Consider the following 16,907-nt stretch of genomic DNA (forward strand, 5'->3'; position numbering starts at 1 on the left):
TTTTCCATGTGTATCAATAATTTGTTCGGTTGAACTTAATTTTTCTGTTAACTGAAGTTTATTTTACCAGAAACTGTTGTGTTTATTTCATAATCTCTGATAATGTGAAAAAAAATCAAATATAGACAAAATATTTTTAATTCACGGTAAAAAGTCTTCAAAATTTGGATAAAAGTCCCATATTGTGCCATGATAATAACTATGTTGTCGGTAAAAGCTTTATAAAAGTGTGTATTACTTATAACTTAATTCAGTTTAAATAATTATGGCCTTTAAGGATTTGTGTTTTCATATAGTTTTCCTGTCATATTGAGCGTTTTCAATTTTTGTTGTTGTTTTGTATTATGTACAATTACTACTTCTATTTCCTAAATTTTGTCTCATTTGTCAAATTGAATTGGTTACATATTTAAGTGAAAAAAACACACACACTATTTTCAAAGATGCACTCTTACTCCCAAATAAGACTTATCACAATTAATTTTATTGTTTTGATTTTTTTTAAAAATGGGTTGATAGATGTCAACAACAATGTTTCTATTGAAGGATCTTGAGTTCAATTTGCTAATAAAAATGAACATAAAACATGACATTTCTGCCTTGTGATACTATAGTAGACCACAGTAAATGTTTTAGCAATCACCAATCATTTAATATGTGTCATGCTTTCTGCTATTATAAACAGGGTCGCAAGCTTGTTATCAGTAAACAATATTTCAGTAAATGCATTATTTAGTAAGTAGTTATTGCTTTATCATTCAATTTGATGTGTGTTATAAATACAATTATATGTATTGATTTCAAATAAGAGTTTCACTTTAAAGATGCTCATACAAAGATAATGAACAGACACACAAAAACTAGACACATTTGATACTAATTATATGAATGATTATTGTTTAGGTGACCTCTGAGTTGTTTTGGAGATATTCATAAATGGGTTTTATTCTTTATTGTATTCAGTTTCTTATACATTTAAGGATTTTTATAATTGCTTTTCTGGTATATATTACAATGTAATTTAATGCAAATGAAAACACACTTTAAACTAGACACATTTGATACTAATGATATTAATGATTATTGTTTACATGTACTCTGATTTGTTATGAAGATATTCATAAAGGCGTGTTCTTCATGTTATTATACATTTTGGACTTGATTTAGTATTGCTTTTCTGGTATATATTCATTTAATGCACAACGAAATTATTTTAAGTGTTCAGTATCACTTTCACACATTGTGTACTATTATTTTTTTGCATATTTGGCCTATTTATGGTTATATGTGCATTGTTGTATTTCAAAACCATTGTGAAAAATAGAAACAGTATTATTTCTTTCATACATAGTCTGATACATATTCAGTTTGAATGCGTTATTTTTATCATATTTGAAAAATTTGCCATTGTCCAATAAGACACATGCTGTTTTTGTGTTAATATCAACTAAAAACATCCATTTTCAACTCTTCTTTACTATGTACATTTTAGTATTATTAAACAGCTAAAAACAAGGCATGTTATGTTATAAATGCATTTCATCTAGTAAACAATGTTCACTATTTATATAACAGTTCAATAATTATGTTCTATTTATGTTTGCAACATTGATGAAATGATAATGTTTATTAAAGTACTACAAAAATTGTTAAATTGTTATTTCATATCACTTCTTCATGATGAATGAGGTAACTTTTTCTTCCCTACAAGTTGTCATTCCAGCATGGTGACGTTGCCCCCTCCCCCTATATGATTAGAACTGCAGTGTACATGAACAATAACTATATTTCATCGTATTGCTAGAGTTATTCCCTTTGTATCTTTTCCTGTCCGGAGCATAACTAGAAAACTACTTTTTTGGAATTTCATTAAACATCATTCAATGGTATTAAGCACAACAAGAGAAAGTGCAGTGCACAATGACTATAACTGTTTTTAATCTAATTACATAATTATTGCCCTTTGCAGCTTTCTCTTGACCAGAGCATTACTTTAAAACTACTTATGGTATTGAAATAAAACTTATGGGTAGGTGGCAATGACAAAAAGTACAGTGCACAAGCACCCTAATTCTATCGTGTTCATTAATGTACCCCACCCCTAATGAAATGTTCAACTTGAAACTCTTCAATTTCAATGCTTTTGCCTATGTTGTCAAGCAGAATACTACAAATATTTTGAGAATTTCATAGATGCGGTTTAATGCACCATAATATGCTTGTTGGCATTGACATTCATTGTTTTTCAACATATAACAAATACATAAACTATTAAACGGCGCCCTTTGATGTTTTGCATCAATGGTCTTTCTTGTGAATACATATAATACATAGAAACTAATTCAACACAGGTGAGTTTTTCATAGAAAGCATGAGCCAATGGGAAAAAGTATCCCTACACCGCCACGTATCTTCTTCTGCAGAGAAACAATTTAGCCACATATTTTCATATATTTTAGAGTACCCACCCTTTTTTGCGAGTCCTGGAAATTCAATCTTGCAAAATATGAAGCTCACTCGCAATATGTATTTATCCCTCTGTTTTTTTAAGCAAAAAGTAAAAACATTATAATAATCTGCTTGTCATTATGATACACAGTGTATTTCTAATAATAAACTAATTTCTTCTTAAGAAGGAGCTACCAGTCTACAAAATGCGTTATAATATTTGTATTCATATGCAATTCTTACCTGAGTAAATCACAAATATCATCACAAAGATAACGATAAAGACCTCGTATCCCATGACTGTATTCACTTTTAAAAATGACACACTTGTTTGTATGATCATTTATACGTTTTATCAGGAAGTTTAAAAACCTAGTATGTACAGGTAGTTTACATATAGCTATGCTGTAACTAATTTCTACTTTATATGCACATTTTATTGACAATGGGGTCATTTTAAAGATAACTACTAATATTATTGTATAATAAAAAGGGGAATGTTATTGAACGGATGTATGGAAAACAGTTTTAGAACAACACAAAGTATAACACTTTTCTGTATGTCTTTATTTTCATTGATCGTTAACACAGTTTAAACGAGTTGTACATAATCATGAAATCGCGCAACACATTAGGTGGGTGGATTATTTATAAGAAGGACACAACACAAAACTTTTCCAGAATTGGCAAATACTTAGTATAACTTACCCTGCGCTTGATCCATTTTATCGATTATATTTTCATTTTCAAACGTTCTTAAATTATAAATTAATATCAATTGAAATAAGTTCATATTATCTAACAAATACAAACAGATTATTCTTAATTAAACGGACATGGTGATTTATATGTCCATCATTACTATCAGAATAGTTGAAGAAACTGAACTGAAATCGCCGAATATCTCTGATCAAGAAACTGGCGGAATGTCACGATACTTGATAACCGCCAACTAAAGATTGTAGGAAATTATTTTTGAATATCATGATATCAATGAAATCTGGCAGTTTTCAATTCAGGGTTTATTTGTCTGTTGTTTTGCCAGGTTATCAGAAAAAATAGGCCATTTCCTGCGTGATTTTGTCAGTCTAGATCTAGCCAATGGTCAGTCTCATTGATTATTTAAGCATAAGACAGTCTGAATCTGGCCACTGGTAGGAATATTTATGTCCAATCAGTAGATATGGAGGTATACTAAACCTTTTTTGGTTGCAGTTTAAAATACCGCTTTACTATTCATTTTCGCTATTAGGAGGTAGCTTAGCATATATAATAGATCATTGTCATAGGTAGAATATTGAGTATCTAGAATAGGCATTTTGAGGCGAACTGGCCACATCATTGAAGTTAAAAGGAGCAGTCAACTCTGTTGTAAGCTACTGTACCATGCTCTTTGGGAATCGGGTGTAGCTGACCAAGGGTTGCGATTAAGGCCTTAAAATATCGCTCAAGAGTGTTTGAAGAGGGTGGAAAATCTAAGGCAGCAAAAACAAACGTTGGTTCGTCTCTATGTCTGTACAGGTAGTAGATAATGAAAAATGAATTATTTTGTTGCTTAAGAAACAGATCCAAATAGTTTTACCCGGACTCTAAAGGTTTAGGGGAGTTAGAATTGGCTTGACATTAAAGTCAAGTGTGACTGGTCCTATGTGTTCGTGTTACGGATGATAAAAGTTAAATAGGCAACTAAGTCAGCAAATTGGGTCGGACATTTAGAATCAGTGCGTTATGTTAATATTGGAAGAATTGGGTAAGCTAACATGGGTGTAACATGAATATACAGAATGTTAATATGACATGAGTTGATAAGACATATTAATGAGCTAGCTAAGGTAGAGTATGTTGTGATTATTTAAGTTGACCTGCAATATGTTCAGTTAGGCTGTATATAATAGAAATATGAATGATATGGTGATTTGATTCAATTATTTGTTGATATAGCATACGGATTAAAATGTGTCTCAATAATTATAAATAGTTAATACAACTCGTTAACTTGTAATAAAGCCATGAAATCAACAACAGCGGTGTTCAAATAAGACAAAATTAACACAGCCATCGTGAAATGGCGTGTATATAGTCCTTTCCGATAACTCGGTTACTTCCCCTGATTTCTAAGGGAGGCTACTCCATTTCCTACTTCCGGGGAATACATTTTGCAAGATGGCCGACGTAGACAATGAGATCACTGGGGCGTGTATGAATAACAATGAGTTGACACCATTTAAGGTCGTCGATTTGAAAAGATACCTTGCGAACCGGAAATTGAATGTATCAGGTCTTAAATGCGAATTGATTGAGAGGATAAAAGGCGCATATAGACTTTCTATAACTGACAAACGCGTGCTGGAGGAGAGAGATCGGGAAGAAAGAGAGAGAAGAGCAACTGAACGCTTTATCCTCCCATGTGGCGAGGGTGTTCCACCGCCATCAACACTGAAGGCATGGAAGTCCACTATTGATCTGTTTCCTGCTGTAGAGGAAAACGATATATACAACTACATTGTACTGAAAGGAGACTCGAAACGTCAATTGAAGGCGAGGACTTATTATGTGGACGGACATGTACAGAAAGTTGAGGTATGTCAAATAGTGAGTTTATAATAAGTCTGAGGCTGTTTTTTTTCTGCCATGTTTACTTCATCCAGTTATATAATTAGCTCAAGGGGACTATTTTGACTTGGACATAAAAATAATTTTGTGAAAAATTTACTCAATATTTTTATGTAGGCGGGGCTAGCCACAATTAAGGGGGGGGGGGGGGGGGGGTGGAGGCAAGCACATGTATGTTTCGAACCACACCGACTATATACTTATCTTAATTTAAAAAAAAACAACGTATTTTGTACAATTTCCATATGTTCTATGATGTATGTTGTTTATTTATTGTCATTTAAATTAAAATATTATTTATAATTTATTCTTCAGGTCCATCTCATAAGCGAAGAGTGCAGCCACTGTTATGTTCAAGCTTCCGTGCTGCCATCATTTCCAACTGCAGACAAAAGAAAGTCACCAGAGTACCAACCCTGGATCCTTCTGTCGAAAGTGACTGGCTGCATACACTCTGCGTTCTGCAACTGTCCAGCTGGGTAAGTTGAATTAATTTGTGATAAATCAAAGTCTCTGATCTGCATTGATGAAAGGTGTCCAACCCACATACACTAGGCTATTTTGTCAGTATTATCAAATACTTGAACTTGGGGCATTCTTCAAAACTGTTTCATATCTTCTTATCAATCTTGGTACACTTGTTACAAGAGACAAAAATGCACATGTTACAACTGTCATAATTTTGGCTTTCATGGTTAGCTAAGTTTTGCTATTTTTTTTTCTAAATGAAAGAACAGGCGAGCTTATGTATTGATTCAATGAGCTCCCTTCACCGTGTTTACTTCTGGCACTGTTTGTGTTTTGTATGTTCATGGTCTACCAGGAAATATTAAGTGTAAAATACTGTATATTTACCTCCATTTTCAAACTTTAATGTTTTGGGATATACATGTAAGTATAACAAGTAAAAAGGCAGACATGTAAATGATTTTTTTATTTTAATCTAGTGAAGGGGAATGCTGCAACCATATTGGGGCCCTGCTGTATGGACTTGAAGACCTGACGCGAAGAAAACCCTTGCTCCAACATCCAAACCCTGTGCCTGGAACAACTTTAGCATGCTTTCTGCACCACGGAAACGTAAGCTGTCGCCTAGGAAATCTGAAGATCTTATGTTCTCAAAGAAGAAACTATACAACGTGTCACTGCGTAAAGTTTCTTTAACAAAAACCATGAACTGAACTCTATCAATGGATGCACTGTTAACATTGACAGATTTATGCAGAAACTAGTTGGTTCGAAGTTGAATGTAGGCTGTTAAAAAACTTTGAAATTGAAACAACTGAAAATGAACCAGATCTCCCTGTGTTACATTCTGTGCCATTCAACTACCATGATAGTGTAAACTTGAGGGACAGTTCTAGTAAGGCAGTGTTTTTGGATCATTTTGACTCTTTGAAGCAAAGCGCTGAAGAAATTCAATTAACTGAAATCTTAACAAGGGGCCAAAAAAGTGGGAAATGGCAAGAGGCCAGAAAAGAACGCCTAACAGCTTCTTACTTTGGCAGCATCTGTCGTAGGAAAGAATCAACTGAACCTGACGGACTCCTGCGGCAGATGTATTCAAATTTCACAAGCAAGTACACAGAATATGGAATTAAACATGAGAAGGCTGCAAAGAGAATGTATGCGAAAGCAATACAAACTGACCACAAAGGACTAGCAGTTAAAGACAATGGTCTTGTTGTATGTGCCGACAGACCCTACCTTGGTGCCAGTCCAGATGGGCTTGTGTTCTGTTCACATTGTACAGAAAGTGTGGGTCTGGTTGAGATTAAGTGTCCTGCCTCTAAAAAATGGCGAATGCAAACGCCTGAGGAATGCTGTGAAGACAATGATTTTTTTGTCAGTTAGAGAATGGCCAGGTGTTACTCAAGGAAACACACAAATATTACTACCAGGTCCAAGGGCAGATGGGAATCACCGGGAGGAAATGGTGTGATTTTGTAGTTTGGACATGTGTAGGTCTTTCTATACAGATAATTGTATTTTGTGAATCATTTTGGCTGAAAATGTTGTGTCAACTTGACAGATTTTGCCTTGAATCATACATTCCTGAACTGTACGCACAACGTGTTAAAAGGGGAATGAGTGTGTTTAATTGATTTGTACATCGTCTAGTTATGTGTTGTTCATACATGTACATTTGAATGATCAATAATGACAATTTATGTGAATATCTTGTTTGCTTTCAGTTATTTTCATAACTATATTCAAAATGAAACTCCAAAAAGAGTGTATTGTTACTATGAATTTGAAACCATGAATAGAAAAGTTGTAGAAAAGAAAAGTTGTAAATCTAAATAAATGACAGTATTTTGAAAGTATGTGTACTTTTTGTCAACATATTGTGATGCTGTAAATCTACTTTAATTTTTTCCTTGTATTATGTTTGACCTTTTCTACTTTTCCTTTCCATTTATCTAGTTTGCAGGGATGTATTTCTGAGCTTAATAAATGGACATATGTTTAACCTTTCAAGTGTGTTATTATTGCATTTTTTTGTGCAGGATAGTGATAGCGTTTATATCACCATTGTTTAATAAAATAGCTGATTTTTACTCGAAAACAATTGAAGATGTTCAATTGAATATTGGTTTGCATGTAACTACTGCACGGCCCATAACTCAAGACTGTCGAGTTGTTCTCCTTCTGAATTGCTAATTAAAAACAACAAATGAGTGTTACTTTCTTATGTTTGCATGGTGCAAAACTTAAAGGGGCTATACACCGTGTGATGAAATAGCGAAAAAAAAAGAAACTTGTCAAAAACTGACATAAACTTGGTATCAATGTGTACAATGCATTGAAACTAACTAACTGAAGTACCACATAGTATACAATTAATTTATGTTCGCATTTTTTCCCATATTTATCCTTTAAATTATTTTAATGGGTATGTATACCTAGTAGAATTTATTCTTATGCGTAATTTGCTAGTTGATGAAATCATGGGATTTAACCAAGTTAGGTATATTAGCTTAAACATTCATATGGTTTCGTGTACGCCTTCGTAGCAAAGTGGATACAACACTGGACAGCTATTTTGGTGACACTGGTTCGAACCATAGCTCAATTTTCTTGTACATTTTGGTATTTCTTTACAATTATGATATCAGAAGAGTAAAACATTTTATTAAAAATTTGTCCTGAGATTTGTTACAGAAAAAACTTTATTGGTGCCAATCTGATGTACAGTCCCTTTAAACATTGGGACATATTTAGCATGGGGCTAGTTTTTTTAATCTAATATATCTTAAAGTTAATATTTGTCGGGCATTTCAGTTTGATCTATGGCACTCTTGCCTATTCTTATTTCCACTTAGTTCAATTATGAAACTGATATGAAAATGGTTCATACTGAAGAATCCTTTAAGAGATAAGCAATTCAATACTAATGATTTGAAGTATGTGGTAGATCAATTACACATGGCAAAAAAACCCACCTCATTACAGAGCCAAACTTAATAATTGATCTTTGACTTTTATTCTTTGAAATATTACAAATAATAAAACCACAAAATACAAAGCAGATGTTTCACAAACAAAAAATTATATCAATAAATTGATCACTTAATGCATGTTTCAAATCAAATCTTGAAATCCATTCACATGAGCATATTTCCTTACCCATTTTTGTCAAACCTGAATCAAATGTGTAATCTCATAATTATATCATATAACTTGCTCGAAAAATTGATTTAAAAACAAAATTAGAATTTCATTAGAAGAAAGATCAACAAGTTGTTCTAGTTAGAAGTATACAAGTTTTTATCCCTAAATCTAATGCTTGATATATACAAACGCTTTCATTGACACATGAGTTATTATTGAACAAGTGGTGGCCATAGATTTGTCAAATATGTGCATATTTTGAAGACCTTAGAAATTCTCCTTGACTGTGTTATAGGAATATTGCCATGCAATATTCGAAAGTTCTTGATTCTCTCCATTTGCCTTTCAACATGTATTCGTAAACTTGCAATATCTTTTGTACGGAGAACCTCACGTTTAGGGAATTGTTTTCCTTTCTGTTTAAATGGTGGAATAATGAGATGAATGCCTCTTGGAGTAGTAAGGTCTGTAATAGTGAAACCCTTATCAACCATTATGGCGTCTCCTTCTTCAAGCAAGTCCAAGAGTCCACATTTTTCTGTGAGTTTCTTGTCACTGGTACAGCCCACCCAACAGTCAGAAACAAAAGTTAAAACACCATTTGGGCTTATACCCACCAAAATCTTATGAGTCATGTGAGACTTGTAATCACTGTACATTAAACTTTTCAAAGAAAGAGAACTGGATGTTTCACTGTAAATTTCAGTGCAGTCGATAATAACTCTAGTGTTAGAATATTTCTCTTTAAATTGTTCAGGCATGTTATTTTTCACTACCTCACGAGATGGCCATTGAACAAGAAAGGATAATTGTACATGTAAATAGTTGACCCATCTTTCAACAATGTCACTACATTGTGAAGTAGATATGCAAAACCTAGTACCTAGATCATCAAATAACAGACCTAGACGTAGGCGCATCAGCACCATGAAAAATTCATTCAGAACACTTAGAGTTCTTGGCCTTCCTCCATCTGAATCTTTATAGTTAAGTTTCCGACTTGATGTCCACAACTCGATTAGGGATTCCGGTGTAAAAACTGACCAAATCGTCATTGTATTTTACGTCATCATATGTGAGCATAGGTAGCTGACATTGTACACCAAAGTCTCTAGTAGAATGTTCTGTTTGTGAACTGAAGTCTGCTGTTTTTCCCAGGAAACTTTCTTCAGTTTGTACTTCCATCACTGCACAGTTGTTCTCAGTCTGTGTGTCACAACATCTGAAACATATACAAATTGATCATGTTCCCATTTACCACATCTTACATGTACAGTCTGGTAACCCGAACCAAATGTTTGTTTTTTTGGCCTTAAACATTTACAAACACTTTAATTTTCCTAGTTTTGTTAAAGAATGAAGAAAAATGATCAGAAGTAATTAACTAATCAGATCGATTTTATAGCACAACAAGCAATATATATATATATATATTGAACAATACCTATAGGACTGATTCTGTGGCTGTAGTACTGGTCCGATGCAGTAATCATGCAGGTGGACCGAGGTATCAATGGCATGTCCGGAGGGGGATACAAATGACAGTTGTGGCTGTATCATCATTTGACAGTTCTAGGTCTAAATTGTCATTGACCGTATCACCATCATCATCATCATCATCACCTACGTCTTCATCAAGGAGCTGAAATTGCTAAAGAAACTGTATAAGATAAATGTTTTGGTACAAATGGTACACATTTTTCCAGGCTGTTTTTGAAAACAATTCTTTAATTATTTCTAAAATTACAAAATTTACAAATAAGTGCAGTGACATTGTGTTTTTTTTTGCACCGTTGATATATCATAAATCATTTTGAGGTGCATGTAAGGAAGAATTTAAAATAATATAAGAAATAAAAAAATACCGTTGGCTGGAAGGTTTTGGTAGCACCAGTCTCAGTTGGAAACATAGATGGAAGTGTATGCTGGGAAGAAGGTCCTCTGAAGCCAACAAAATGCTCACTACACAATCGTCTGTGTTCATTCCACTGGAACGATCTCATGACCGTTTTACATCGCTGCACCCACACACGTTTTTAACGTTTGTTCTGAGGAAAACGGTGCAATGACACTTTTCTCCCATCAATAACCTCCCCTCTGTAAATTCCTTTACAAATACAACAGTACTTAGGGGTTTTCCTGCCCGTTTTTTTTATTAGTTTTGAATCTTTACTTTCCATTTTCACTTGTTGCTGTTTACTTCCTGGTTTGTGTAGTCCCCGGAAATAAATTTCCGCTTTCTGCGCATGCCCACTTGAAGAGTATTCAAGGAAAGATAATCGAGTTATCGGAAAGGACAATAATGCACAATGTAAACACAAATGCGTGTCTTAATTTGAATATGCCAACCACAATAAAAAAAGTTTTAAGGCGTGAAATGTCTTTCAAAATAGGTTCTATCGCCTTTCGATCATATGAATACTAACTAGGTCAGCGATGATATATAACTAAGCGAAATTGGGGAAACAATTTAGTCATGTGACAAGCAAATGGTAACATTAACACTGGAAGTAGAACAAAAAAGCATAAATATGGTAAGTAATCTGCATATTTCGACGTTATTAAATCGTTCCTAAACTCGACACATTGGCAACCGACAGCACCAATTCATAGGTTTTCTTTGTTGAAACATTCAAACAATATTTTCCAAACGCGGCATGCAATTGTTCACACTTTAGACCAATTTGTTATGAAAACGTTCCAAAATATCGTAAATTTCGTTACAAGTTTTGAAGTGACCAACTCGATGTAAAAAGAGATTCTACTATTCTTAGCCGCCTTAAAACTGCAGATTTTTAAACGCAAAAGTCAAAACAACTGGTACTGTAGGAATGTCTATGTGCTTACTCATGACATGTGCTGTTATGTTATGTCAACGTACACATTAAATAATATTTTATTTTAAGTTATTGAATCATCTTACTTATACTTTAACATTGTTTGTACATGTTTTTCTGTTTGAAAAATATTGTTTGAATGCAATCGGTAGGCTAACTTACATTATTTGTGAATTTTTGCCCTACTTCATGTTTGTAGCTTACTATTTTTGTGTCACGTGATCAAATTGTTTCCCGGCACTCCAAACGACATCCGTGAGCGTTGCCATTCTTATTAATAATGTGGTGTTATTTGATCCCATGCTTGTTAATGGCGCAAACAAACTTGATACATAAGGATTTGCACTTTTTCATTCTAAAGTTTTCACGCAAATTAAATGAGTTAATAGTATAACGTGCCTGCGGTATAATCCACTAATGATGTAATACCCCGGTCACACCAAATCCACGCGCACCGAACAAGTAGGTGTTCAATCAAAATTCGACAAAATCGAGCTTAGACTATATGGAAATCATTAACTCTTGCGATAATCGTAAAGGTTTTATTAACTCGACTTGAAAAAATGTTATGCCGAGCTGACGAGTTCTAAACGAGCTCGTAGAAAATTTCGAAGTCGTGAGCAGCTTGAATTGTCCGGTTCAAGGCCACTGCAGATCAATACTGTCAAATCAAAGTCTAAGGTAATAATCAGTGTCTAGGACTGAATAGTTTCTGCAGACTTTGATAAATATATTTTTGAGTTTATTTCAAAATTGATTTCGGATACAGGTTAAGGAACAGTAGCCGGCGTTAAGCAGTAGCCGGTTATTGTTATTTTCTCCTTTAGAAAGTATGTTTATGCCATTTTTAAGTGTTATTTTTGCTATAATAACCGAATGTTGAAAACCAATACAATAGTAAAACTTATAATTGGTGTCTAAAACATACGAAACTTTCATACATTCCAAACAATTATCACGTGGGTATAGACATGTGATGTTGACTGCGCATGTGCATTTATCAGTTTGCATATCTATTTACAGCACTCGGACGTTCTGAATATTTTTATGCATGCTTATTAGTATGAAATATGTGTTTCATTCTCCAAGAACCGTTTATTTTAAATAACTTGATTACGAAAATGTATCAAAGCAAAAAAACTGACTTATCCTGGATACAGAATTTGACCCTGATTTATTTTGGATGATTTTGTTTTTCATGCGTGAAAACTCTTACAAACTCATGTTATGACCTATTCTGTTTGGTATTGCGAGGTGCTTCACGGGGTTATAATGTTGCAATAATTTACCTCTAGACTTTATTCGATAACATTATGCTGTATTTGATATTGAATCTTCTAATTAATAAAGAAATCGGAATATATTTTTTTTTATATAAAAATCGGCCTTCATCTGGTCTTTTGTTTATCTCTCTCAAATTGTAAAATATATACAAAACACTATGATTATTTTATTTCTTTATCAGATGAGTATATTTGTGCTCATGGCGGGACGTACGTTTTTGACACTTTAATCAATTGTTTTGTAAGAAATGCCGGTTACTGCTTCTCACGCAAAATAAAGGTTAACAAACTAGATCTCTTGTTTGTTTGTGATGGTAAGTATCATGATCGTCAAAACCTGTCGAAACTGTTCTTCAACCAGAATATTCTAATTAATTGTTCAGTGGTCCCCATACGTATCCTGTTTGCAAAAATACTATTTTTGCGCGGTTATAAGTAGGGATGTATATGCGTAAATTTCAGTTTCTGAGAATAGTCGACCACGTGATGTTTATCTACACTATGTTTGTAACGTGACCGCGAAAACGAACTTCTTCTTTTCTATGCTGAAATGTCAGAGGAAAAGCACAAATACTGCCTCTGATTCTTATCAATAGTTCGAGGACAGGCGACATCAACAACAACAACTCACCGAGCAAATTCAATTATTCTGCCGCAAATAGAATCTAGCAAAGAAAATTGGCCAGAAAAAATACATCTGCAAAATTTACCCCGCCGCAAATGCTGAAAATGTGCAACATTCAACCAAAGTGAATTCCATTTCTGTGCCGAATGACAAAATCTCACCTTCAACAGAAATGAATTTTCTCTTTGCCGGTGCAATTCTTAACATACACCACTTCATTCTTTTATATCAAAAAGAATCAAATCCATTGAAAATGTGGCGATTTTTGTAAACACTTTTGATATTGTGTAGTCTATGACTTGCGGAACAATTTATACATAATAAGAAAATGATTATGTTTGGTGACTGATCCAAACTGAAGCACTTTTTTATGCTTTGAATTGATATTGGCGTATTAAAATGCAATTACTTTTATTATAAGCGTATTGGTAAATATGAACAATTTAGAGAACTATTCTAGGGGCGCATTTAAACATGGATACCGAGTGTGCCGACGTCAACAGAGAAAAACCAGTTGTCCCCTTTATTTTCAAAAAAAATACTTGATAATTTTAAGGTAATTTTTTGTGATTTTATAAACAAAGTAACACGATAAATAGAATACTAGGTTAGTGCCGTGGATGGAGGAAGCTTATCTGGCTCGGCTGAAGGCTAACCGATTAATTCCTCCGCCTTGCCAGATAAACTTCCTCCATCAACGGAACTAAACTAGTATTCTCTATATTCACAATAACAAGCAGTTCTGCTGCAATTGACAGTTTATTTAATTAATACATGATGATGCACAACGAAATGTTTACATAATATATATATATATATATATATATATATATTCTTTCAATTGTATTCTAGCCTAACCAGACGATTAAAAGGAGCTTATTATAGACGGCACTGTAGTTTCGGGGAAATCTAGTATTAAAAAAATATTATTATATCTTTTACTAAATTTACAACATGTGTTATTGCTTCTGCTTTGGTCAATAAAAAATCAGTTTTGTCGGCGTTATATAATATAATATTATAATGTAGTAAATGAAAAGTATAATGTAATATTGATTTGTTTTAAACTGATTTCAAACCTGTTAATAAAAGTATTACTATTTATTAAAAATATAAGTGCACGTCAATATTTGGTAAAAAAACACATTTTTTCCAGAGCTGCTGTTTTGTTTCGATACATCATCCTTACATGCTGTCCATTTACTAGCTCTAGTTATTTATGTTTGCGCGTTTTTTTAAAGCAGTATTTATGAACCCTTTTGTACAATTGTGAACTGTCTCTGATGACATTTGTATCAAAAGTTGATTTGTATATTTTTCGTTTATATAACGAACATGTTTCAATTGTGTTCTAAAATTATTTGCAAGCAACACCAAGTTTACAATACCTTGATTCTTTTTATTTTAAATTTGATTCCCTTAAGTGTGTTTGTCCTTTCATCCTAAATACATGTTCGATACAAAATTTCGCATTTTTTGTTCTGTCACATATATGTTCTCGGTCTTGTTTAAATAGCAACCATTAAATGATCCAACTCAACACAAGTAAAACAGCGTATCTTTACAGCCTTTTATCTGGTTAAAAACAGTATTATTACATACACTCGTTAAAGTGTAACAAACTGATCTTGGGCCCCAAGGGTAACAACAGACGTCAGTGTTCGACGTCATTTATTTTTTTCTATCATCGAAAACAAGAAATCATGGCCGTTGTTTTGAAACCGACCCTCAAATATGTAAATTCTTGCTGCTCGTTGACCCCGTAATATTTAGGTATCATTGAAGTTATTGCGTGTAATTAAACAAATCAGCTTTATTTTAAAGGTCTACCGAAATACTATATCAAACAAGTAAAATAAAGAGCAACTATAACATCTTTACATTGCATTATTGTATGTATTTTTATTTTTACACATGATTAACATCATATTTGAAGGCATAAATGTGGTTTTGAATGAAATTTTGCAGGACCTGTTTCTTGGGTGGATGGATTTAGAGGTGACCCGAAAGATGCGGCCATGATTGTGTCATATTGATATTATAGATAGTGGCTGTAAAGAAATGGTGATAGAAGGAAAACGAACCTATCGTGGTATGATTTTCTGGTGTTAATTTAACAGACAAAGTGTTCATATTGTTGTGGGAAAATAGTGTTAATGCAGGAATCATTTCTGCAAATTCTTAACAAAGTGGTGAACCGGAGTAATTTTCTCATAACGAAGAGAAGAGTTTCGTTGTGAGCCGACACCGGAACTTGATAATCGCGCACTTAGAATTATGGGAAATTATTTCTGCATATCATTGAAATTGGGCAGTTTCCAATCCAGGGTTTATCAAGGGCAGTAATGTCAGGTGCGTCCAGGTTTCCTGGTTTAATGTTTGGGGTGAAAAACGTCCTCGATTCGGTGAGTATTAACACAGTTTTCTTTATGTTTCAACGATATTCTTTAGAAACGACCTTGTGCAACGAATGGAGAGCAATTGCTTTTTTACGATGACGCTTGTTTTAGATGAAAATTATGCCTGTATTAAAATATCTCGTGAAAACAAAATTTGTTCTTTCTATGCTTACCGACTCACTCAATGCACTTTATTTTTCAAAACTACGATTAAGGACCATTTTCTTTTGTGCAAACTTGATCCGATACTTTGTTTTGGTCAATGATAGTATTGTTATTGTTTTCCGAGTGCAGATAGCCAGATTTAGAGATAAATCAGCACATGTAAGCAAATGCTTACTGGTTCATTCTGTACATTTTTAGAACCTGAATTCATCCCAAATCTGATAAATCTATGGCACACTTAAATAACGATTAAAAGGAGTTAATTGGTAATCCTTATCCATATATGTGTACTTTAACACGTCTAAGTAGGGTCATCAGAACTTTCTATTTAAAGTAGATCTGTCATTATTGATTGGAGGCAATATAGTAAGTGGAGACACGATTAAGTCTTGAATTTAAACAGTGTTTATTGAACTTGTGACGAACTACATTTAAAGGCATAGTTAAAGCCTTCTATAAGAGATCCCCCACCCCAACCCTCACTCCCAAAAAAATAACAACAAAAAAAAACAACAACAATAAAAGAAAAACGTGTACAGTACACGAATTATGTGTATTGATCTTTATCTTAATGGCCAGGTTCTGCTTATCCAGATGCGCAGATATAAAAGTTTTATTATAGAAATGGACAATACATCTTGTATTTTAGTTGTTGTTGTTGTTTTAAAATGATAATAATATTATTATTACAATGCCTTAGAACAAGAATAAGAGTTATGCTATATAAAATAACCCATTAATATGATTTAACCAGGATACTTCACAATTTGGATGTAACAATGAAAACCATGCATTTAAAATTGATTGAGATAAATATGTTATATAGCTATTTAAAAACGTATCAATCTTATTTGTTTATTATTTATTTCCGATCGTTTTAATTTATAATTACATAAGCTATGTATATTGTTTATATGTATTG

The 16,907-nt window shown here is 33.3% G+C and overlaps 2 protein-coding genes across 2 annotated transcripts in view; one reads left to right on the top strand and one right to left on the bottom strand.

Annotated features, from left to right (window-relative positions):
• The window catches only part of LOC128233506 (hemicentin-1-like), a 52,513-nt gene extending 49,722 nt beyond the window's left edge, over nt 1–2,791 (bottom strand). The window contains exon 1 of the mRNA XM_052947206.1: nt 2,692–2,791. Coding sequence (XP_052803166.1) covers nt 2,692–2,791 — 100 coding nt within the window. The remainder of the gene's footprint in view (nt 1–2,691) is intronic.
• Nucleotides 2,792–4,611: 1,820 nt separating this feature from the next.
• LOC128235787 (uncharacterized) lies at nt 4,612–6,915 on the top strand. The gene is made up of 4 exons (XM_052950582.1): nt 4,612–5,028; nt 5,377–5,540; nt 6,009–6,141; nt 6,277–6,915. Exons 1-4 carry the CDS (start codon nt 4,612–4,614, stop codon nt 6,913–6,915), a joined length of 1,353 nt encoding a protein of 450 aa, XP_052806542.1.
• The last annotated feature ends 9,992 nt before the right edge of the window (nt 6,916–16,907 follow it).

The sequence above is a fragment of the Mya arenaria genome, chromosome 5, assembly GCF_026914265.1.
Source record: "Mya arenaria isolate MELC-2E11 chromosome 5, ASM2691426v1".
NCBI lineage: Eukaryota > Metazoa > Mollusca > Bivalvia > Myida > Myidae > Mya > Mya arenaria.